The sequence below is a fragment of the Aphelocoma coerulescens genome, chromosome 15 (genome assembly GCF_041296385.1).
Source record: "Aphelocoma coerulescens isolate FSJ_1873_10779 chromosome 15, UR_Acoe_1.0, whole genome shotgun sequence".
Lineage (NCBI taxonomy): Eukaryota > Metazoa > Chordata > Aves > Passeriformes > Corvidae > Aphelocoma > Aphelocoma coerulescens.
Window position 1 is genome coordinate 2,152,956 of NC_091029.1, and position 22,394 is coordinate 2,175,349.

General features: G+C 50.3%; 1 protein-coding gene across 1 annotated transcript in view; it reads left to right on the plus strand.

Moving 5' to 3' along the window:
• NCOR2 (nuclear receptor corepressor 2) overlaps positions 1 to 22,394 on the plus strand; it is a 230,343-nt gene that overhangs the window by 90,021 nt on the left and 117,928 nt on the right. Inside the window, exon 4 of the mRNA XM_069031075.1 lies at positions 4,120 to 4,300. Coding sequence (XP_068887176.1) covers positions 4,120 to 4,300 — 181 coding nt within the window. The remainder of the gene's footprint in view (positions 1 to 4,119; positions 4,301 to 22,394) is intronic.

A 22,394-nucleotide genomic window follows, 5' to 3' on the forward strand; every position in this document is an offset into this window, starting at 1 on the left:
TTGCTGAGGGCGTGGGAGCTCCATCTTCCCGCCCAGACACGCAGCTCTTCCCGTCAAGTCACGATGGTTTATCTCCCTCTCCACCTACATGACAAAGGGAATATATTGGCTGGTCCTGGACATGTTTTTCTAGCAGCCTGGTGGCAGGTTTGCTCCTACAAAGCCTCCAGTTTCTAACAGGTCCCAATTTGCCCAGTCTCACACTCTGGCTCTCATTAGCTGTAAAGGGGTTGTTGAAACCTCTGACAAATCTTAGCATTGGCTATAAATAATTCAGTTCAACACCAGTGGTTTTTTATATGACTGTCTCTCAAAAGCATTTATCATCTATCTGTACCTGTGGGGCTTGGATACTCTTTTTAGAACTTACTTTTGGAGACAATTTCCCACCAAACCATCTCAGCTGGAGGAAATAAACAGCCTCAGCAAGGCCGTCGTTTGTCTTGGTTGTGGTTCCAGGAGACACTGAGAATCAGTTTTCCAGCCTGGTTATGTTGTTTGGCCCTATGGTGTAGGGAACAGCATTTGCAGATGGGAGCAACTCTTAAAGTGTGTTCTTGCTGGGAAGTTGGTGGGAGCTGCCGCCGAATCGCTGCCGATGCTTTGAGCCCTCGGTGCAGGAGGCTGTGGGAAGTCAAGCTGGGTTTGCTGGGTGTTGCAGAACAGCCATCACTGCTCCTGCAGCCACCTTCTGCTGCTCAGCTGAGGGAGAAGCGGGAAGCTCTGAAGAGCAGGGGAGGGTTGTGCTGCTCTGAGGAGCCAGACAGTGGATTAGTGGGGAAGGAGAGTCTTTGGCCTCCTGAAAAGTTTGTACTTGCTCATTTCCCAGTGATTTGGCTTCAGGAAAGCAAAAGTAAGATCCCTGAGGGTAAGATCTCATCATGACTGCTCTTACAGGTCCCAAGGACAGCTCAGGATATCTCATTTGATCCTCTCTCCCGAGCTCTCAGCTTAATGACTGGACTCAATGATTTTAGAGGTCTTTCCCAACCATAAGGATTCTTTGATTCCCTGATACCCAGCTAGCGGACAGCCACTGTTTTCAGCCCATCTTGTGCTTGGCTGGCTCTGGTGTAGGCATAATGCAGCAGAGGGTGTTTTTTTCCCTGGGTCCTGGTCATCCACACTTGCTGGAGTGAGCTGCAGATACCCCACATTGCTGTAGGGTTTTACCTGCTCATGCCTTCCTCACACCCTCTGTGAGTCTGCTGAGGACTCGGCCCCGGTGAATGAGTAACGCAGCTCTGCAGCTGGGAGGGCACAATTCGTTGGTCGGATTAGTAATAAACCAAAGGTCTCATCTTGGGTTATCTTGGTCTTCTGGACCTGCACCTGCCCCGAGCAGAGCTGTGTGGGGGTGGTTGGGAGTTGGGCAAACCCTGGGCACCCAGCCTTGTGTGTCAGCACATCTCACGCTGCTCTGCTTCTCTGAAGTAGCACAGTGTTTGTGGTGAAGGACTCAGGTGAAGACTAACCTGCCCCACTTTGTAATTAACGCTGGCATTTGCTTTGCTTCATTTAATTATGCACAACTCACATGCAATTAAAAACACTCTTTCCCTTCAGCAAAGTAGGAATCTCTGGAATAAACCAGACGGGTGGGAACTGTTTGGAAAATGCAGCAAGCCCCAACCTCGGTGTAGCGGGAAGGTTTTTCAGGCAGAGTCATTTTTGCGCTGACAGCAGCGTCGTCGCTGTATGAAAGTCTGTTGTACAGAGCTTGCTGCAGGTGTGGATGTGAAGAGTGAAAGGTGTGAAGGCTTCAAGCAAAAGCATTTGTGTTTGCAGCCAGGACAGGCTGAGCGGGTTGTGTTGGGCAAAGTAATCTCGGGAGCGGCTGGAAATTCCAGTGGATAAAGTTAATAGCTGTTCCAGTGGATGTGGAAATGGAAATAAAATAGCACCTTATAACATTGCAGCCGCTTTCCCTGGCGTGGCCCCTGCCTCACTGTGAGTAACCTCCTTTGTAAAGCTGAGTGGTGCTCTTATCTTCAGAATCCAGGGTTTTCTTTCCGAGTGGAGCAGTTGTGTCGGGTTCCTGACAACTGCAGAGGTCTTGGAGCCATCCTTTGTCAATTAGCAGCTTCTTGGTAGTATGGCCTTAAAAAAAGGGAAGAAGTGAAAACAAATACATCTGATTTTTAATTGCCTCAGTACAGCAGGGCCTTGGGTGTTGGAATATTTTAGCACCTGCCCAGCTCAACAGTTGCTTATTGTTCCTGGGTTTTACAGCAGAGCCTGAAATGCTGGCATGCAGCTGTGGGCAGGCAGGGATAGCGTGAAGGGCTGGGAGCAGGCAGCAGGAAACCTGAGAGGTGCCAGGAGAGATTTCTGGGCTTGCTGAGAAAAGTTGGGGATCATTCAGCATGAAAGTGTTTGCAGGTGAAGCAAGCTGTGCTTCAGTGCCAGATTTCAGGGCTGTTGAGCTCTGAAGGGTTTGCTGTGCGAGCTGTGCATTCTGTCTCGGACGTTGGAGCACCAAAGGCAGTGCTGGAGCCTCCCCATTCTCCTGTCCTGTTTTTGCTGGGGAGGAGGAAGAGGATGAGCCAGATTCTGTTTCTGTGTGTCAGCAGCAAAGCTGCTGCCCGATCCCAATGCCAAACCCACAGCAGCAGAGCTTGGCATGCGTGTGCTTTGTGCCTGCTGTTGATGTTTAAAAAGTAACACCCCCAATTTTATCTTGATTCCCTGGAGCTGGGTTAAGTTGGCCATGCTGCTGCAGGGGAGGGCATAGGGCAGTGCTCAGGGTGGTGCCCCTGAGAGGGTGGGTTTCTACAAGATCCTCTCCCTGGTTATAGCTACCGGCTTCAGGGCACTCTGGATCCTTCCCTTTTTGCCATCTCTTCTGAGATGTTTAATGTCAGCAGTTGCAGTTTCTGGTTGGGGGGCAAATGATGCATGAGACCCCCTGTCTTCTGTGCTTGCTCTTGACAAAACATATCCCCTTTCTCCCTCCCCTTCAAGCAGCTCCAAAGGCTGTGTTAAGTTTGTTAGTTTTTGGTAACGGGGGAGGACACTTTACCACCAGCTCAGGAGAATTGCAAGTCTTGTTTAAGGGGAAAAGAAAAAAAACATGTTTTTTCACAAGCTTTGAATCTCCTGTGCTTCATTTTATTTTTATTTTTTTTAAGGTGCATGTCTGCATGAAGTGTTAAAAACACACCCTTGGAGCTGCTGCAGCAAAGCTGATCCTAGGGCATAGTAAAAGGTTTAATGTATTTTTGTAGGATCCCTTTACAATTCCCACAAGAGAATCCTGCTAAGGAAAACAGAGCTACAAAAAAAAAAAAAGTTCAACATTTGTTTAAAAAAAGCAAAACCAAGCCCACTCTCTGGGTACTACCAAATGCATCATATTTAACAGGTAAAAGATGTTTGAGCTCGATGTGACTCGGTGGTGCAGTTGCTATCACTGGATAATGTGCCTTTACAGCCTGCCAGGTCTGTGTCAGAGACATGCAACTACATGTGGCTGGTTTCTTTCCTCCCTGATCCTGGAAAAATAAATCCCTACTGTCTAGCCATGGAGGAGTAGGCATTTTTTTCCCAACATATAATCTTTGGTATTCCTATAGAAGACACTAAATATAAACACTGGGGCAGCTACCTTTGACTAAATAAGACAGACGTGACGGAAGGGCGTGTTCTGCCTGGTCTTGGAGGCACAGGAGGATTTATGGGGCAGATTTGAGGATTTTCCAAGCTTTGCCTCTTTCTGACCAGCCCAACCTATGTGTCATGATGGGGAGGCTCAGACCTGCAGCCTTATTCAGTTTGTCCCAGTGTAGGGACAGCCACCCACTGCACTGGTGGGACAGGAGATGACAGCGGGGCTTTCCAGGTGACACGGCAGCGGTGCTGAGGAGGGGCACAGCAGGGCGGCCCCTTGGTCCTGCTCCAGGACATGCACCATGCCCAGCAGCCGAGCTATGGGGCTGTGCATTTGGGTCTGCAGAGACCTGAGATGTTTGAGTGCGGGACCACCTGGCCTTCCCGCATGGATCCTTCTGGAAAATGGGCAGATGTTGAGCCCTGTCCTCCCCGAGTGGTTTGCAGTCATGGAGCAGGGGAGAGCAGAGGTAGTTTCTTTTCTAAAGGCTCCTTTCCCTTTGTCCCCAGATCTCAGGAGCTGCACCTGAGAACCGAGGGGCATTCCTATCTCTCTGACCTGACCAAGCCATCGGACTTGGAGTTCATTGAAACCAAGAGGCCGCGCCTGGACCTGCTGCAGGACCCGCTGATGCGGCACTCGCCTCTCCTGAACCAGAGCCAGCAGGGAGGCACCGAGGATCTCTCAAAGGTAAGGGGCTGATGGCCTGTGCTGCCAGCTGGGTGCGGGGTCTGCGTTTTGGGCTTGCGTAGAGCTGCCTTTGAGGTTCTGAGCCGCTGCTGGCTTCAGCAGGGATCGTGGTTCCCAGTGCATCAAGCAGTGCTTGGTGGTACTGGATGGTTTTCCCCAAGGTGGGGTGACCACTTCAGGGGAACAGCAGCATATCAGCTTTTCCCATAACTGTTACAGTCGTGGGCTTTTTTTACTGGGTTTTAGATGCACCAGAACAATTTGGAAGCTCCTATAGGCTGAATTAAGGATGGTCATGTCTGGCTTTTCTGGGTACTCTGCCTTGATTTGATTTTTATTTGACACTTGTCATTTATCACATCTCTTTATTTAATATTGGTGTTTGAAGGGCTGGAATCAGTTTCTGGTGGTTCTTTAATATAATCTTCCCCAGGAAAGCCTCCCTTGTCCCAGTCTTATTTAACAAAGCAAATAGTTTACTTACAGTTGTCCCCTCTGCACATGGAATAAATGTTGCAAAGAGAAAGCCCTTGTGTGTGTGCCTGTTTGGATTTACTTTAGTGTTCTCTTGGGGTAAATTGTGTTTGATTTTACTGTGAGTTTGAACATGCTCCTGGTTGGCAGGAAAGTCTTGCTGGATAAATGCAGTGGGGGCAGCTGACTCCGATGCCAGTGCTGAGGGTTGGTGCAGCTGCAGGCTGGGCTTGGGAATTGCCCGAGCCCTCAGTGAAATGAAAGGGAAGTCACATCTGTCCCCAGGGTGATGGGGATGGTTTGCTGTATCCCTGTGGGAGCTGACTGAAATAACACACAGACCAGAAAGCTCTTCCTAGGTATATTCAGACATCTCGTATCTGTACAGTACTGGTGGGCTTTAGCTGAGATCCCTCGGACCTGTCTTTAATGAGAAGGATATTTAACTCTGGACTAGCTCAGATATCAAGGGAGGCCTGAAGGCTCTGAAGCATAGGATGTCCTCAGGGGATGTTGGTTGGGTGGCTGATGGGGAAAATGCACTGTTGTCCACAAAACAGAAAATAGACCGCTCGAAAGATGTGAGGAAACCAGGATGGCTTTTCTGTCTTCACATTATTCCCACCAGCATTTCTGTTCAACCTCTCACCAGAAAAAATGGATTGTGTCAACTATTTGTTTCTAATAGGCAGAGCTGCTCTTGAGGAATTAGTTCATCAGTTTAGGGGCTGCATTTGCTTCTCAGGCTGTGACATGTTTCCAAGAATTACATGCATTTTATGGGACTTAAAACATTTGTTAATGAAAGAGAGAGAGAGCCGAGATACAATTCAGCAAGACAAGATTATGCTTTTAGTGGAGTCATTTGTAGTTTTAGTGTCTGGAAGGAAGAAGAAAATGTGGTGTCCCTGGCTGGTGAGAGCCTGAGTGGAGCTGGGATTAGTCACTCTAAGCTATCAGGAGCTTCCAGAATGGGTTTGATGGAGCTCACTGCAAGAATGGATGATCTCAGTGCTGTTCAAGTGGCTGGGAGCAGAAGACAAGTCTGGGACATAGGGTATATCTGCCCCTGCAGCTTGGGAAATTGGGCTAATAGCAGTGTTTTGGCACTGAGTAGTTGTCCTCAGACTAGTCTATAAACTGCTGGTGGACATTAAGGTGGTGGAAAAGCTCCTGAAGCCAGCATGTGCATTGCTCTGAGCCTCAGCTTGTTGGAAGAGCTCCTCTGGGTGTGGGTCCAGGGGAAATGCAAAGAGCTGAGTCTGCCCTTTGGGCCCAGCTCTGGGCGCTGGCAGATCCGGGCTGTGGCCACAGCCCCTTTGTTGCAGCCACGCTAAGCCAGCCACGGTTGAATTCGGCACTGGGCTCTGAACTCACCACCTAGGACAGGTGATAAAGACCTTCCTGAGAGGCTCTGTGTCCGGGAGCAGTGGCACACGCATGGTGGCAGGACATGTGTCCCAGTGACCAGAGCTGGAGAGAGGTGTTTGCTGTTCTGTCTGTGCTGCTGACTCAGTGTCTGACGGAGTCGCTCAATACTTTATCTAGGGCAGCTCTGCCAGCTGGGTGAGCTCTTGGGGTGAGATGCACCACGTGAGCCCAGGATTGCTAAACACACTGCTGGTTGTTTAGACAGAGTATCCCAGGAGTTGTTCCCTTACCCGTTACCCCATTCCTCGTTGTTGCAGTCACTGTGTGGGGAGGAGCTCAATTTACTCACTGGGGTAATACTGCTAGGACTGGTTTTCATGGTGATTTTACAGACTGAGCTCATTTTTGCACAGTAAGAGCTCCACAAAGCCCTCAATAAAAAGGGCAGGGGTTTGGTTACACACTCTGGGCGCCAGCCTGACTGTCCCAGGGGATGTGACTGTAATGGATGTTGCTCTTGGGCAGTGGATACATCTTGGTCTCTCCTGGTTTCAGAGCAGCCGTTGAGCTGAGATGCAGAATCAGGTCTGCGATGGGATATGAGTTTAGCACATCCCTGATAACCATTGATAACGGGATTTACCAACCTTCAGCCCAGGGGGAGAAGTCAGCGCCGTTCCTGCACATTTCCAAGGCCTTTGTTTTGAGCCATAATCTATGCTCTGAACACAGATGGAGCAATTGATGGTGCAACTGCTGGTAACAGGCTTCAGAGTTTTTTTCCCCCCCTGAAGAGAAGTGGATTTCTCATGTCTTTTGTTCCTCATCTACCTCTCCCAAACAGAAGGAGAGCTGGGCCCCTTAAACCCTGTTCAGTATCACTGCAGCCTCACTCCAAGCAAGACTTACTTTGTAAGGAGAAGCTCTTGGATCAGCGCATTCTCACTGGAGAAAGCAGAAACACTTTTGGGCAGCGTGCCTTTCAAAAGCAGCAGCTTTCAGCTAAATCTCACTTGGACAAGAAAAAGATAATACCTTTCCTTGTGAACCTCACATTGCTCATATCCTCAAACACTGGTGTTTCTTTTCAAGCCGGAGGCAGAAGATTGTTTTCTGGCCTGCTTTACCCCACTTCATCATCTTTTTCCCTGCTGTTGTGTGTTGTCATGTTGCTGCAGTGCTGTGGTCCTGGGCTCCTGCTGCTGGATGTGGCCTGGAGGGCTCTGGTGAGCTCAGTCTGGTGGAGAGAAATGAAACCTCCCTGTGCCCTCTGTGCCAGCTGAGGTTGATGCTTTTCCCCTGGGAAGTTGCTCCCTTTATCTGGCTTATAATAAGCAGAACAACTAAAGCAGGGCTGTTTTTTCAGTCACTGCAAGCCTGGGTGTGGGATTCACTGGAAAAGCTGCTGTGATGTGGCTTTGCCAGGTGTGTTCTTGGCAGAGATGCAGGAGCTGGTTCCCAGGACCCTTGGTGGCTTCTGCTTTCTTTCCAGTAAAGTCACGGACCTCCGTCATGTAACAGCAGCCAGGAGTAAAGCAGACAGCCCCAGAGCAGGCCAGTGATGCTGTGCACGATGCCTGTCCCTGCACACACGTGCACAGCTGGTGCTGTCCATGATCCTGCCCCACAGGGATGGCAAGCATGGCACATCTGGTCAATCAGCCTGCTCTCCCCTCTCCAGAGCTGGAGCTTCATCCTGCCTCTCCATCTCTTCTTACTCCCGTTATGCTTTCGCTTGTTCTTCTCCCCATTTTTAAGACTGCTCTTCCACCACATATGTGGTTTGCTGCTCCCTCCTATAGGATGTGAGTCAGTTCTGATCTGCACTTAGTCCCCTGGCAAGAGCTGGCTGGCTGCACTTCTGAGTGGCCTGTTGCTCCAACAGGAATTCACTTACAGGGAGCCATGTAATCCCACGGGAATGGGGCTGGGTGGAGGCTTAGGAAACCTGAACCTTGCTGCCATCTGCCCTGGCAGGCTGCTGGTCACCCGGTAAGTCTCTTCCCCTTTCTCTATCTCAGATTTCCCCATCTGTACAAGGGACAATGCCACTTCCCTCTTTTGTAAAATAATTAACAACTGTGGATGGAAAAAGGCAGTTAAGAAGCCATGTGTTGTTAGGACTTGGACTCTGTTTTACATTGTGCAAAAGTTTTAATTTCTTCCCTTTCTGCATGAGTGTTTTTGTTGTGTTACAGACTGAAAAGTGGAATAAGTGGTGGGGGGGGTAGTCTTGGAAAAGACAGCACCAAGGTCAGGAAATAGGTATGGCAAAGCAGAAATTAGGGCAAAAGGTACTTTACTTTGATGCATATCAATGTAGCTTTAAAAGCAATTAATTGAAAAAGGAGGAATTAACACATTTGAAATGCCTTTTTAATGATGCATTGAAGCCAGCAGCATACATGCCAAATTTCACACTGGCTGCCCATTCCAGAGCCCAATTTACAATGAACTCCTGGAAGACAGGCTGTGGGATAGAAAAGGCTCTTGGCTAGCCTGCTAACTCCTGCCCTGGCTGCAGGCTGGCGGGGCACCGAGGACAGCAGAAAGGCCTTTTGGGAGCTTTGCTTCCTCCTCGCTGCACTGGCCGGTGCCTTGGCAGCGCTGGTCCCTGGTCCCTGCTCCATCCCTTGCCGAATGCACCAGGGGAGGAGAGCGGGAGGCTCAGGTCTCTGGCAGCAGGGTTTGCCCTAGTACAGGGTGGAGGAGCCACAGCTCCCAGCACAGATAGCTGGGCTGGTTGGTAAATCAGCAGTTGCGTTTCTGCTCCGTGGCTTTGTTACGGGAACATTGATCTGTTGCTGGGATTAACCTCTCAGAGTTTCCAGTGGGTTGGTCTCACAGTTATTAATGAAACTGGCTGGAACTTGTGTTGACCTTGGCAGAGGCCCCAGTTGGCTTGGAGGTAACTGGCAAAAGCATAATCTCTAATTGAGTAATCCAGGGCTGGGGGAAGGGAGCGGAGGGGGTGGACACGAAGCAGTGCTTTGAACTGGGAGAGCCGTGGTGCTCCGACGGGATGCGTGGGAGTGGAGGGCTCAGCACGGCGCTCGCCCAGGGAATTAGCAGGCACAGCGAGGCAGCATCTCGGTTCCGGCACCCCAGGCTCCCTCTTGGAGAAAACAGCCCAGAATTCCAGCGCCTCCCCGTGATTTATTGCTGTGGAACAATAGCGCAGAGGGGCTGGAGAATGGAACAAGCTGGGAGCGTCGGCCATCCCTGGGTGTGTGTCCTCCCATAGCCTCTGAGTCTGCAGTGGGGATCACACTGGGCTCTCCCTTCCCCACTGGAGGTTGTTTTTCACTTGAGCAAAAGAGCTCTGGGCTTGTTTCTTGGGCTTTTGGGGAATGTCTGCAAGCGAGGACCGAGTGACAGCACAAGTCTGGTTTCCCCAGCCGTGCATCTCTGCCGTGAGAGAGGGAGATGCTTCCTTGGCCAGCTGTGGCCGTGCCCACATCTGGCGGGGAGGGGCTGGCTGCCAGCAAGCCCTGCAGAACACCCAGGCAGAGGGATCCTGTGGAGCTGTGGTAGCACCGATGGACAGGGGACACACCAGTGTTGCCAGCACCCTGTTGCTCCATCCAAAACCGAAATGAGATGCAGAGACTTGTGCCAGTGCCAGGCTTGACCAGTGCTGTGGGAAATGAAATTCCTCAAACACACAGCCACGAAAAGAACTTCCTGTCCTGAGGACTGTGGAGTGCTCCGTGCAAAGCCTGCGCATGCTGTGTGGCCTCCACACCACTTCTTGGAGGAGTGGACTTCTGTGGAAGTAGCTTTAACCTCACATCTGAGCAGTGAAATGAAACAATTTTGGTGGGTACAAACACACCTACGTCTTTCCTGCTTTTGTCCTCCTTCCCCTGCAGAGAACAGCAGTTCTTGTTAACTCTCCTTGCAGCTGGGCTCTCCCTGTGAAGCTGAGCCAGTGGAGCTGGGCACCCATCAGGAGCGAATGGCATGGGGTTGTCGAGTCAGGAGGATCCTCCTGTGACGTGTGTGACACCCACCCATCTGCTGTGCACTTGCTCACACTGTCGACTTGTGCCTGATAAAAATCTGGTTGCAAAAAATTATTCGGTGGGGTGGGGAATTTACGTTAGGGGAGTAATGATTCAAAGCTATTTCTGGGAAGATGAGGGACATGTTGGCATTCTTTGTCATTCCAAACATATTTAAAAGATGAAATATTTGCGTTGTTCATGTTGCCACAGCACAAACACTTCTGGCTGGATTTCCCTCCCTGCTTTCCTCCCTGCTCTGATGATAATTTCCAAATCACAGGAGGATGGGATGAGTGTGAGCGTGTCAACCCCTGCTCAGCTGCATGTGAACACACGCCTTTGGGAGCGTGTGCCTGTGGTGTGCAAGCAGAGTGGCTCTCCTGGCATGCCTGGCGGTCCATTCCATTGCCCACCGTGCCAGGGTGGCTGCAAGGGGTTGCCAGCAGCCCATGCCATGCACCAGCGTGGGACAGGAAGCCAAGGGAACAGCCTGAGGAGTGCTGTATCTGCAATCTCAGTCCCATGCATGGGCTCACGCTGGTTTCATTTGAAAAACAGATGCTTTTGGGCGTTGCGTAGTCCTTGTGAGATGTTTGGCTCCTCCATCTGGACCTGGGCTGAGGGGTGAAGGGAAGGAGTACCATGACTGCAAGACAACTGGTTGTATTCCATTTCTCAGCTGAAGTTGCTGTGGCCAGAGGACTGAACTATGGTCTGAGAGACTCGGGTATGGCAGGAAAAGCCCTCATGGGCTGCAGAAACATTCTAGAGGCAGGTTGTAAAACCTTGAACCTTTTCCCTGAGCTGCTTGCAGCCCTGCTCTCCCCACCCTGTCTGCTGCAGCCTGCAGTGGTCCCCCAGCCGTGGACAGCGGGGCCAGGCTCAGTGCGGCTGGAAAACCAACAGGAGAACTGCCGGTGCCTCAAGCACAGGCTGTTTCACACTTCTTCAGCTCGTTTGTGGTGATCGACATCCAAAACAACCTTTTAAATTGCCTTTCAAGCCACAGCAGCAGCGAAGGACGGTGTGATAAGGCTGACTGCTTCTCGGGAACCTGCTCCATCATTTACATAATTGGACTTTTCTGTTCCACTCGGTCAATGTTACAAGGCTCGCGCAGTGCAGCATCTCACCCGATCTGCTGGAGGCAAAGAAAGTCCCTTGACTTTGTGTGCCTCACCCCTGTAATTGGAAGAAACATTGCTGGCTCTTTGTGCTTGCAGTAGGCAGCGTGCTGAGCTGGGTGTGCTGTGTGGATCTGTGGAGACTTTTCTTCTCCATCTATGAAGTGTACATGTGGTGTGCATCTATTTTATCTGATAGCAAGAATTGTAATGTGGCCTGTTTTGTCCTGGAAATGCAGGAGAGAGGAGAGCTAACTTGCTACTCAAGTGGGACTTAGGAAATAGTGTTGGTATGGCAGGAACTGGTGCTAGTGTCCAGCATTGCTCCAGAGCACGAGGATGGTGTGGGGTGTTGAGCACTTTTGCCTGTGCTCAACCAGTTGTGTTCATTTGTGTTAAAAAAGAACCCCTCTCCTGGAATAAATGTAGATGAAAGAATTCAGTCCTGGTACGAAGAGGGACATCCTGGCTATGTTTTCCCCCCTTGCAGTCTCATCCTGATCTGTTTTTCTTCTTTTCCCCTCATGTTCTGGGAGGGGGTGTGGGTGCTGTCAGGCATGGAACATTGCTCTGGATCCAGGCATGCTCTGGAATGGGTTATGTGGGATCTGTCCAGTTAGTTCAGGTGACCAAGCAGCAGGAGGTTGTTACCAATTTGCAAGCATGTACATCTGACAGATCAGCATCCCTGCATGCCCCTCCTACCCAAGGGTCTTCCTGGCACTTCCTGGGAGCACCCTGGGTGACTTGTCCATGGACGTACAGCACCGAGCACATTTTTGGCACTGTACTTTTCCATGGTTGGGAAATGCAGCCCATCGATGGTCCTGACTCACACAATGAAAGCCAGTGAATTGTGACGCCCATCAGATTGATTCTGGGTGCTGTGTTTTGAGGAGGAGGGTATTTCATGCTAATACCTTCCTTCCCAGCGTGGGGTGGAAGCTGTGGAGGAGATGCAACAGCAGTCAGTGGTGTTTGCCTGCTGCTGCTGGAGGGGATGGAGTGGGGGAGTGATTTCAGAGATGGATTTGGCAGAGACGAGTTGCTGCTCTTTGTGCCTGTGGTGATGGAGCTGTAATAACATATTGAACATGGCAACAGCCCTTGCTAAAGCTCTGTGACTTCACGTTCGTGCTTCGTGGAGCCTCATCTCTTAACAACACCCTTAGCATCGATAACAAGAGAGGAGCTGTCGGGTGCCAAAGGGCCTAGTTAAAATCTCTCGCTGAAAACCTCCTTTCTTTTTGGACCTAAACTTGCTTTTTAAACAGAAAAACTCTTTGGCTGTGTTTAAGGCAGAGCACATTCAGAGGGTTTTTTTGGCTCCGCAGCCGCGCGCTGCATGGGGGGGCCGGGGGGCGATGGACGCTGGTGTGTGTCAGGAATGCTGGCTGCGCGCTCGGCAAGCGGAGAGGGGTTGTTTTAGGACAGGCTGACAGGCCCTTGGCTTGTTCTGCTGCTCTCGAAAAATGTAATTCTAATTCTTGGCACCTTTATCCAGGAGGATAAGGAGCGAGAGCACAGTGGAGTCTGTTCCCTCTGCCCTTGGAAATGGGCTTTTACCCAGCGGCAGAGCTGGCTCAGGGCGGGAGCAATGTGCTCTTGTCCTACCCCAGGTTTGGTGGATCAAAAGTAGAAATGAGTGGGAGGGAAGCAGTGTGGGATGAAATGACCTGAAGCACCTCCTTGCAGTCCTGACCTCTGTCTAGTTACTCTTTGGTCATCTCAGTGCTCTGACAGAGCATTTTCTGCAGGTGCCAGTGTTCTGCTCAGGTTCTGCTCACCTTCACCCAGCCTTAATCCTGCATCCAGTGCCCTCTCCTGAGAGGAAGCAGCAGCACACTGTCCTCTGGCAGTGCCAAGCAGGAGAGGAGATGGGCAGTGGCTGTGGTGTTTCCCAGTCCTCTGCTGTATCCTGAGGGGCTCTCCCAGGGCTGCAGAGCCCCTGGCATCCTGCTGCCGTGGCACTGTATCCCCTCCTCTGCCTGCACTGTAATGCTTCCTGGGCTTGACTCTGAGTAATCTGCTCTGGTCACTGCCCCGGCAGGGTCTGATTTCTCTCCTCCTGTGCTGTTCCCCGAGGAGCAGCAGTGATCATTTCTGCCTTCTGATCTCCACTTTGGATGCTGTCGTTCTGGTGGCTGCTGAAGAAAAAACCATTGCCTAGTGCAGATCAAGCTGTCCCACGTGGTTACGTGGCCAAGCCGAGCGCAGGCTTTTATTTCAAGCTGATTTTCAGGTCTGTGTTATTTTATCTCAGCTCAGGTATGATGTAGAACAGATTGCCCCCAGCAGCTAATGTATTTCTGCCTCGGCAGCAGAGTGGCAGATGTAAACACAGGAACATTGCAGGCTTTCAAACACTAAAAACTAAAGAATAGGCAGGTATGTGTGTATAAATATATACAGTGCATTATATGAAAGGCTGCTTTTAATGTATTTGGAGGGAGATTTGTGAATTTATGAATTAATGTGTGTATACTTCTTACAGGTTTTTAAGTAATTTAAAAGCCTACATTTTTTAATACACACACCAATACATATATGCTGCCTCCTATTCTTGTAAGCTTTTTTTTCAAAGGCTTCTTCTAGCCTTGTTCAGTGATTCTGCCTTTAGCTGCCACAAGGAGAAAGACTCCCAGTCTCGAGCAAAGCTAAATATTGATTTGAGTCAATCTGGGTGCACTTGGAGACATCACTAGTGTTCATGAATGCAGCATAATCGCTGATTGGAGTGGGGAAATTTCATCATAAAGGCCCCAAAAGGGAGGTTTATTATTGCTTTCTTCCAAATGCCTGAATTTTATTAGCTTCAGTCATTCTTGGCAGGGCAGTGGAATGGGATTTTATAGTTAGCAAAGGAAAAGTAAACACAGTAATCATTTCACAGCCCTGTGCCTGCCAAACCAAGATGGAAATTCCAGCCTTGGTGGGAAGCTGCTGCTTTGCTAACAGATAATAACAAATTCACTGTGGGCTTATTCATGCTATGGGAGCTGAGATGTTCAGGTTTTTCTGTAATGCCCTGGTCTGGGGAAGCAGAGGTGCTTCATGGTTTTTGCAGGAACAGGCTGGGCAGAGGTTTGTGGTTTGAGCAACTCCCACAGCCATTCACAGTTAGAAATGGTGTTCCTGCTCTGAGCCTTCGGGAGCTGCTCTGTCCCGTGTTCTTGTTGGTATTTGGTTTTTCCATGGTCAGTCTTGCTCTGATCACAGAGCTGGGCGATGCTGAAGGTGTGACACGTATGAGACACCCTGATGGTCCCTGCACCCTGTGACCATCTCTACCTGCTGCACGGGGGGAGGGTTATTATGGCAAAAAAATTCTCCATGTAAACCCGAAACTCTCATGAAAGGTTTATTTTACGTGCTTTCCTGGGCTTGTTGAGGTGGAGGGCTTGGCTGCCAGCTGGGGTCTGGACCAGCACCCGCCTGTGTTTCCTGGTGGTGGGAGATGCTGTTTGCTCGCACTTTCCTGCCCCTCCAGCTGGGGATGGCGCTGGGCATGGCCGGCACTGCCCCCCGCCCGCTGCCGCAGGATGCATTTTTCCTGATGGAAAACCAGGCAGGGCAGAGAAGGAAATGGCTCCTCAAACAAGCGGCGAATGTCGAGGCAGCCCCTTCCACGTGTCTGCACAATTATTAGAACAATAAAGCATTGAGCGCAGCCGGCGGCCGGCTCTGATGGATGGTGCAGCTGACGGCTGCTGTGCACCACCCGTGCTCCTGTCAGCGCGGATCCTGCCGGGCTGGTGTCCGTGCTGTGCCGAGGCACCGCGGTGGGAGCCGCTGCCAGCAGCTCAGGCTGTGTCCCACATCCCCACCCGTGCGTGTCCCCAGGTGCCGCCGGAGCACCGCCGCCCGTGGGGTGTTCGGGACAGGCAGTGGATGTGTGCAGCCTTGGGGGATGTCAGGGTGCTGCTGGATTCCTCAGGAGGTGTTGTCCCCGCTGTGTCCCTCATGGTTTTTACAGCCGAGAGGTATTTGATGTCCCTCTTCGTGTACCTGAGAGCACAGCCAGGAGGAGCCTGTACACTGGGTGACCCTGAAGGCATTGGAGTGAGGAAGTGGTGACACGGAGCTGGCAAGCAGAGCTCAGTGGGTTCCTGTAGGAGCAGTTACCTCGGTTTTGTGAGCTGACACAGTTGGAACAGGAGTCGCTGGGGTTGAACAGGGGTGTGGTGCTGGGACTCATCATCCTGTGCTGGATGTGTTGTGAGTGCCAGGGGAGTTGTTGGTAACCTTGGCTTGGTGCAGTGGCTCTTGCATGCAAGAGAAGGTCTGGGTTGTCCCACAACACACGTCAGCCGCTGCTCAAACCATTTTAGATCTTGCTTGCATTTCCTTTCTCCATCAGTCAATCTCCGTCTCAGTGGGCAGCTCAATCTCCAGGATTTGGGGAAAATAATTTTGGATGATGGCTGGGAGGGAGGGAGGGAGTGTGAGCTGCCTTTAAGTGTATCTCACTTGCAGCATTAGTGGTTAAATAGAGCTGTCTTCAATCATTCCCTTCCCTCCCCTCTAAATTTGATTCCCCTTCAAGCCAACTTCCCAATATTGATGTTGTGTGCCATCCTGATTAACTCCCAGACAAATCCCTGCTTCACAAGGCTGCTGAGTGCTGCCCTGTGTGTACCCCGCTGGGATGTGTGTGGCTGAGGAGTCCCTGTTCCTCCTCGGCCTCCTGCCTCCTCCCTGGCAATAGGAGGAAATTTAAATGTTTCTGAAGAGCAACATTTCCATTTCAAAAGCTGTTCGTTCAAGTGCGTCTGGAGTGGGATTTCTCTCCCCCACTCCTCTCTGAATGGGAGCTTTAGAAGTCTCATTTCCTCTGCTTGATAACACCAGGCTGAGAAGGGCTTTTGTCTTTTCATTTCCCCTCAATTTTTTATTTTTAAATCAGTGAGGTTTGGAGAAGCTGCCGTGGTGGATTTTCCCTCCCCCGTGTTTGTCCATGTGCTGGAGGATGCACCTGGCATCACCCAGTGAATGAGCTGGAGCTTCCTGGGGCACAGCCGGAGCCGAGCAAGCCCCACCTGGGAGCACCCTGTCTGGAAGCAGAGGAGGAGGTTTGCTGCCCTGTCCGCGCTGTGGAGCTCCGTGCTGCCCTTCTCGGGGCTCTCATGTCCCAGCACCCCAGGACAGTGTTGGGTGTGCTGGTGCTGAGCCTGGCTCAGGATCCGGCCCCGTGTTTCCAACACATGACGCTGCAATGGCTCCAGTCCCGCTGACTGGTTGCCCGCCTGCTTTTTTGGCTCATGTAGCTCTTCCAGTTGGTGTGAAATTATATATTTTTGACAGGATGCTCAGTGGAGAGCAGATGTAAGCGGATGTTGTGCCCAGCTCCCACTTGTGCAGGACTGATGGGTGTGGATGTAGGCACTGTCCCACCAGGGCAATGGCATTTGTGCTGTTCACTGGAGTATTGCACTGGTGTAAAAAGGGACTTCTTTCTGTAGAAGCCTCTTTTACAAAACTCGAGTTTGCTTTTCACGTGGCATCTAGGGCTGGAGGGCTTTCTACCTGCTTGAGGGACAGCTGGGATTTGGCAGGGGCTATTCCAGCATCCTCTGTCAGAGGGAACTTGCCTTCTGGGATTAACATGGACCTTGATGCTTTATCCCTGCCTGGTTGACGTGCTGGAAAGACTCAGAACTTGCTTTACTGCATGTGGTAATTCAAAGAGGATGGGTGGTATAGCCAAAAAAAAAAAAAAAAAAAAAAAAAAAAAAAAAAAAAAAAAAGATGCTAAAGCTTTCAAAGGCATGCAGAGAGTGTTCCGTTCCCCTGAGGTTTGTTGGGTTAGGTGACAAGGTGCTTCCTAGGCTGCTGCAGGAGGTTTGGGGATTGTACCTGTACTCCCCAGGCAGGGACCCTCCTTGCCTCCCTAAAGAAACTCCCTGAGCAGCAGGCACATGTAGAAATGCAAAAACAAGCCCTGGCGATTATTTAGAGGTTCCTGTGAAAGCTGCCCGAAGTCAGCTAGCCCCAGGGAATGCGAGGGAGGTTTGAGCCCCAGCAAGGAGGAGCCAGGCTCTGCCATGAGCTCCCCATTACCTTAAAATGTGGTTCTGCAGCCGGGGGTGACCCTGCTGCCTGGCTGAATGCCAAATTGGGCAATTAAAAATCTCCCTCCCTGTCTTGGCATTTCATGTACTCGGAGGCGTTTTTCACAGTTTGGTCCTTTTTAAGAAACTTCAAACATGTGCTTGCGTGTGCAGTGTCAGCACTGGTGGCTGCTGGGTGAACAAATTACTGAAAGAGCATTAAAGTTGCAGATGGAGGAGTGGAAGAGCTTGCTGCTGCTCTATGGGCTACTCTGACAACCTTACCTTGTCCTCCCCTTGTTTGCTGGAAGCAGCAGGACCCTGTCTTCGCTGTGCCTGCTCCTCTGTTCAGTGCCTGGTGCAGGCTCTGTCCTGTGCTGAGCAGGTCACCAGCTGCATTGCTCCATCCTTATCATCTGGTGGGTGGTCTCAGGCTTTACCTGCCCAGACCATGCATTTATTCACAGCTCTTTTAGGGCACTTGCCTGGAATGCTCCACACGCGCCAGTATGGTCCTTCCAGCTCAGCCCTTTCCTTCCCTTTGCAGAACTGCAGGCAGAGTGCAATACCTCTCCTGGAGCTTCCCAGAACCAGGACCCCATTCCACTTGCCTGCTCAGTTCCAAGTCATTCCCTTAGGGCAAGCATCAAGATGAGATTTTTATTAATTTTTTTTTCTTTGACTTGGACACTTTTTCAGTGTTAACAAAAGGCAAATCGCTGGCAGAGAGTCTTACCAGATGTATCAACTGTACTGAAGATGCTCAAAGAAAAAGTTCCCAGAATCTTTCTGAATGTTGCAGAAAGGCATATTTTCTTGTAAACTTGTTCTTGGCAGTGACAGAGTTGTTTTGGCTGAAATTCACTGTTCAGGAAAAAAAAAAAAAGAAAAAGAAAAAAGACTAAAAATGCCTGAAGCCGATATTCAGCATGGAAAATTTCAGTCCAGACAGTCACTGTTTGAACAAACTTAAGGTCAGCTGAAAATCCAGGGATGCAGAATAGGCAGCGTTGGGGAGTTCTTAATGAGAGGTGGAGCAATTAGCTCCTCGTTGTAATGAGTAGATGGGTAGGTGAGGATTCATCACTCCTGTAAGTCAGTGGGGAGCGTTCGCATTCAGTGCAATTATTATCCACTAATGGGGAAACGCAGGAAGGGAATGGAAGGCACAGCATCCATTTGTCGGGGTAATGCCTTCGGCGGCTGTGGGAGTTTGCCTGAGTAAGGTTTTCCGGATTTGACCCGTTATTTTAGGCTGCCTCTGAGTCCATAAGCCGTGTTCGTGGTGCTTCTGTGGAATTCTGCAGTCCTGAGATCCAGAAGCAGCGTCTGTTCACTGTAACACCCTGGAAAGGCTCTTTTGAGCACAAGCAAGTTTTGCAAGACCAGATACAAGGCTTTGGTTACTGCATTTAACTGAGGCTCTGGCTGGCGAGGTTTTACCACCCTCGTAAATCTGCCGGGGATGGGGGGAGTGTGGGGAGGGAGGGGTCAGCATTTGGTACTGGTTTTGCAATTAAATTGCTTCAAGCTGTTGAAACACTGGGGAAGTTTTTTGACCTACTTTCGTGCAAGCTTAGAAATTGTTGGGATGTTTTCTGCTCTGTCTGCGTGGAATTCAGCTGGATTACGGAGGAAAGGAATTTCGTGGGCCTTCTCGTAAAGTCAGATTTATTTTAAAAAAAGAAATTAAGTTTAAGAAAACCTGGCTTTGTCTTCAGACAGCTCCTCGGTCTCCAGCTTCATGAATTCCCATGAGAGCACGTACTGGGCTGCATCCAGTGAAAGCGATCCCTGTTCTGCACATGCCATGGAGCGTGGGGACGGAGGAAGGAGGTGGGTGATGCCTTGGTCCCACACCTGGCATCCCTCGGGAGCACTGGCTGGCCTTGCAGGGGAACACCCATGTGCTCCTGGCTGCTGAACAGCACCACGGGTGCTCCCCGGAGCACACACGCGTCTCCCTCGTGCTTCGGCAGCCCTCCGAGCACACGGGGACGCAGCCCAGCGAGAGCCCAGCAGTATTGAAGAATTAAAACCTCGTTTGACAGGCCAGGCTGCAGAAAGAGCCGTTAGCACAGCAGATGGCCATGAACAAAAGAATTGCAGTAACTCGATGTACTTTTCACTGCTCGGGCTCCCTGACTTTTTGTACTCGTGCATCTCCCCGGGGAAACGAGACGTTAGTTTTCAGCTCCATAGCGTTTTCCCTCTGTCAGTGGTGTCGTGCTGGGGCTTAAGATAGTTCAGAATGTGTTGGACAGTTTTCCAATTAAAAAAATAAATTCCTTTAGTCTGCATTTGGCTCACTTAGGAGTTTTATATGCATGTTTTTACCTGGAAACCTGATGGATGGAGGAGTGGGGTGTTGGTTTTCCTGCTCCGTTCCTGTCCCGGGGAGTGTGGGAAGCCCTGGGGGCTCAGTGTCTGCTCAGAGTGTGATGCTGCTCATCCCTGGGCTCCTGGACAGGCAGGATGAGCTGCTGGCTCTGCCCTGTGGTGCACAGCCCCACATGGATGGGGGGTGTGGGAGGGGTGGTGGCTGGTGGAGTGCTGGAATGTTCACTGGCTCAGTGCTGCTGCGAGAGGCTTGGGTGGTGGAGGCATCCCCACAAGGAGATCCTCTGATCTCACAAGTTCATATGAGGTTTTTTGGGAATTAATTTGAGCACAAATTAAGTGGCCCCAGCCTATCCTGCCTGCTTTGGCAATCTTCTCCAGCCCATGAGGACGCGAGATGTGCGAGTGGGCAGGAGTTGAAGATAACACCTCTTAATCCCTCCTGGTGCTCCAGCAGGAAATGCTGCTGCTGGCTGATAATTAGAAAGTGAACAGACTGTGGAAGAGATGATGTTGGCATCCCTAAATCTCTGTCCTGGGCTTGGGGGAACATCACTAATGATCTGGATTAGAAAGGCAGAGAGAGACCCAGGCTTACCGAAGATGATATGTAGGGCAAACACCGTGTGCTGTGCTGGAGATCCCGAGGGTTGTCCCAGGCAAGTGGCTCTCTTCACTTGGGACACACTGATGGGGTGTGGAGATTTGGAAGCTCCACTGTGGAATTCTGAAGAGGCAGCTGATGCAGCCAAGGGATCAGCAAGGTTAAAATGCACTTTGCAGCGAGAGTTAGGTGCAGATGGAGCGGAGCTACCAATCTGCTGCCTCCTGAGGGTGGGAAGCAGCCGAGAAAAATGACCCTTCAGGGAGGCTGGGCTGCATCCAGCTGTAGGTGCTGAGCTGAAGCGTGGCACAGACGCCCTCTTCCATCCCTCCAACGCACATGACTTCCCTGTGAGTATCACAAGCTGGGTCAGTAATGCAGATAAGCAGGTGGAGATGGGCTGGTGCAGGTTCCAGTGTGTCCTGGCACCACGGTTGGTGTTCCCAGTGTAATTTTTTCTTGTGGACCAGATGTCGGTGTGTCTGAAGGCAGGGACATCAGATTTACCTGGAGACTTACTTGCTCTCCAAGGCATCAACAGGCAGCTGGCTTATCCTTTTCCTACCTCTCACATGTTTTTAAAGTCACTGCCTAATAGTGAATAGCAGGCTTGCTCCATTATCTGTGTTGGGGATTTTTATTCCTAAGCATGTAGAGGAAACCCACCCCAAAGCCTGGCCTTGCTCTTTGACAACCTCCTCAGTGATAATTGTTTTCTTCAGTGCCAGCACCTCCTCTTGCTGCGGGGAGGTTTGTGCAGCCTCTGCCCCCCACACACCCACCCTTGTTATCATATAAATCACAAAACAAGGCCAGGGATAAACGGGACCTGCAGTAGCTGTTAGCCATGTGTAAAAACAAATCACATGGAAACAGCATAATTACTGAGAAAAAAATCAACTTGAGTAATGCAGTAATTGTTTTCTTCCCTCCAGCAGATTTATTCCACCTCTCGCAGCTCTTGCTGCTTTGGAAGTCTGTGACTTCATGTTGATGAGAAGAATTTCACATTTCACACTGCACTTTTTCAGGGTATGACACTGTCTAAAGCAGGGGAATATATGTTGAGGGTTTCTTGAGAGCTGTAGGAAGCAGAGCACTAGTTGAAATATCTCTGACCATTGGGGTCTTCCCCACGCTCTGAGTGGATTCTGGTCTTTGCAAACCACTTTCCAACCCACTTTTGTGATTTAGAAGGGCTTCTTTATACCTTGCATAAATCCGTGAGCTCTGCTTTTTGGATGTCACCACTGCACAGACAAGATTTTTTTTTTTTTTTTTTGCCTTTAGTTTTGGTTTTTCCTTCTTTTTGCTGCTTGTCATTTTGTTGATTTAGAGAGGTGCTTGTGACATGACAGTGCCCAGTATGTGAGGTCCAAGGACGTTGCCTCTCTCTATTGCTGTAATCGTCTCCTAATACCAGATGATGGTGATGTTTGTGCTGTGACTTGCAGCTATTTCCCTTACTCAGCTTTGCTGCCCTTTTGCTTCAGATTCCGCAAGGTGAAAAGATAAAAATGTATCAGAAACCAGGTTTCTGAGGGATTTTGTGCCAAGCAGAAGTTTAAAGATGCCCTGTCTTGCATATTGGCAGATGTGAGAAAGTGTCATTGGTTTCATGTGCACAGAGAGGAGCCTTTCTCTCCTGCATTTTTGGCAGGTAGCTTCCTTTCCTTTAGAAAAACCTACCCACCTACAAGCCACTGCCACTTCCCCTTCCTGTACCTTCATCTGAACGAGATTTTATGAACACCTAATTTATCTTTTGGCTTCTTGTGGTTGTCCTGCTCCTCGTGACTTGAAAAAAAAAACCAAAACCACAAAAAAACCCCCGGTTGTGGAGAACACAAAGCCTTCCCACTGCAGCAGACTGACCCTTTTTGATGCCTAATGCTGGGAAAATAAAACAAGATGGGAGCTTCTCTTCAGGATTCTCCAGAAAGCTTTCATGTTCTTCTGGTTTCTCTTCTGAATGGATGCTGGATACAACCAGCTTAGCCTTTCTGGTGCCTTTGTGCTCCTGGGGCTGGATGGGCCCGAGGCAGGACAGTGAGAGCGGGGTTTTGGGGTGCTCCTTTGCTTTCTGTCCCTTGATGGCAGCAGTGGGAAGGGCATTGGTGCCTC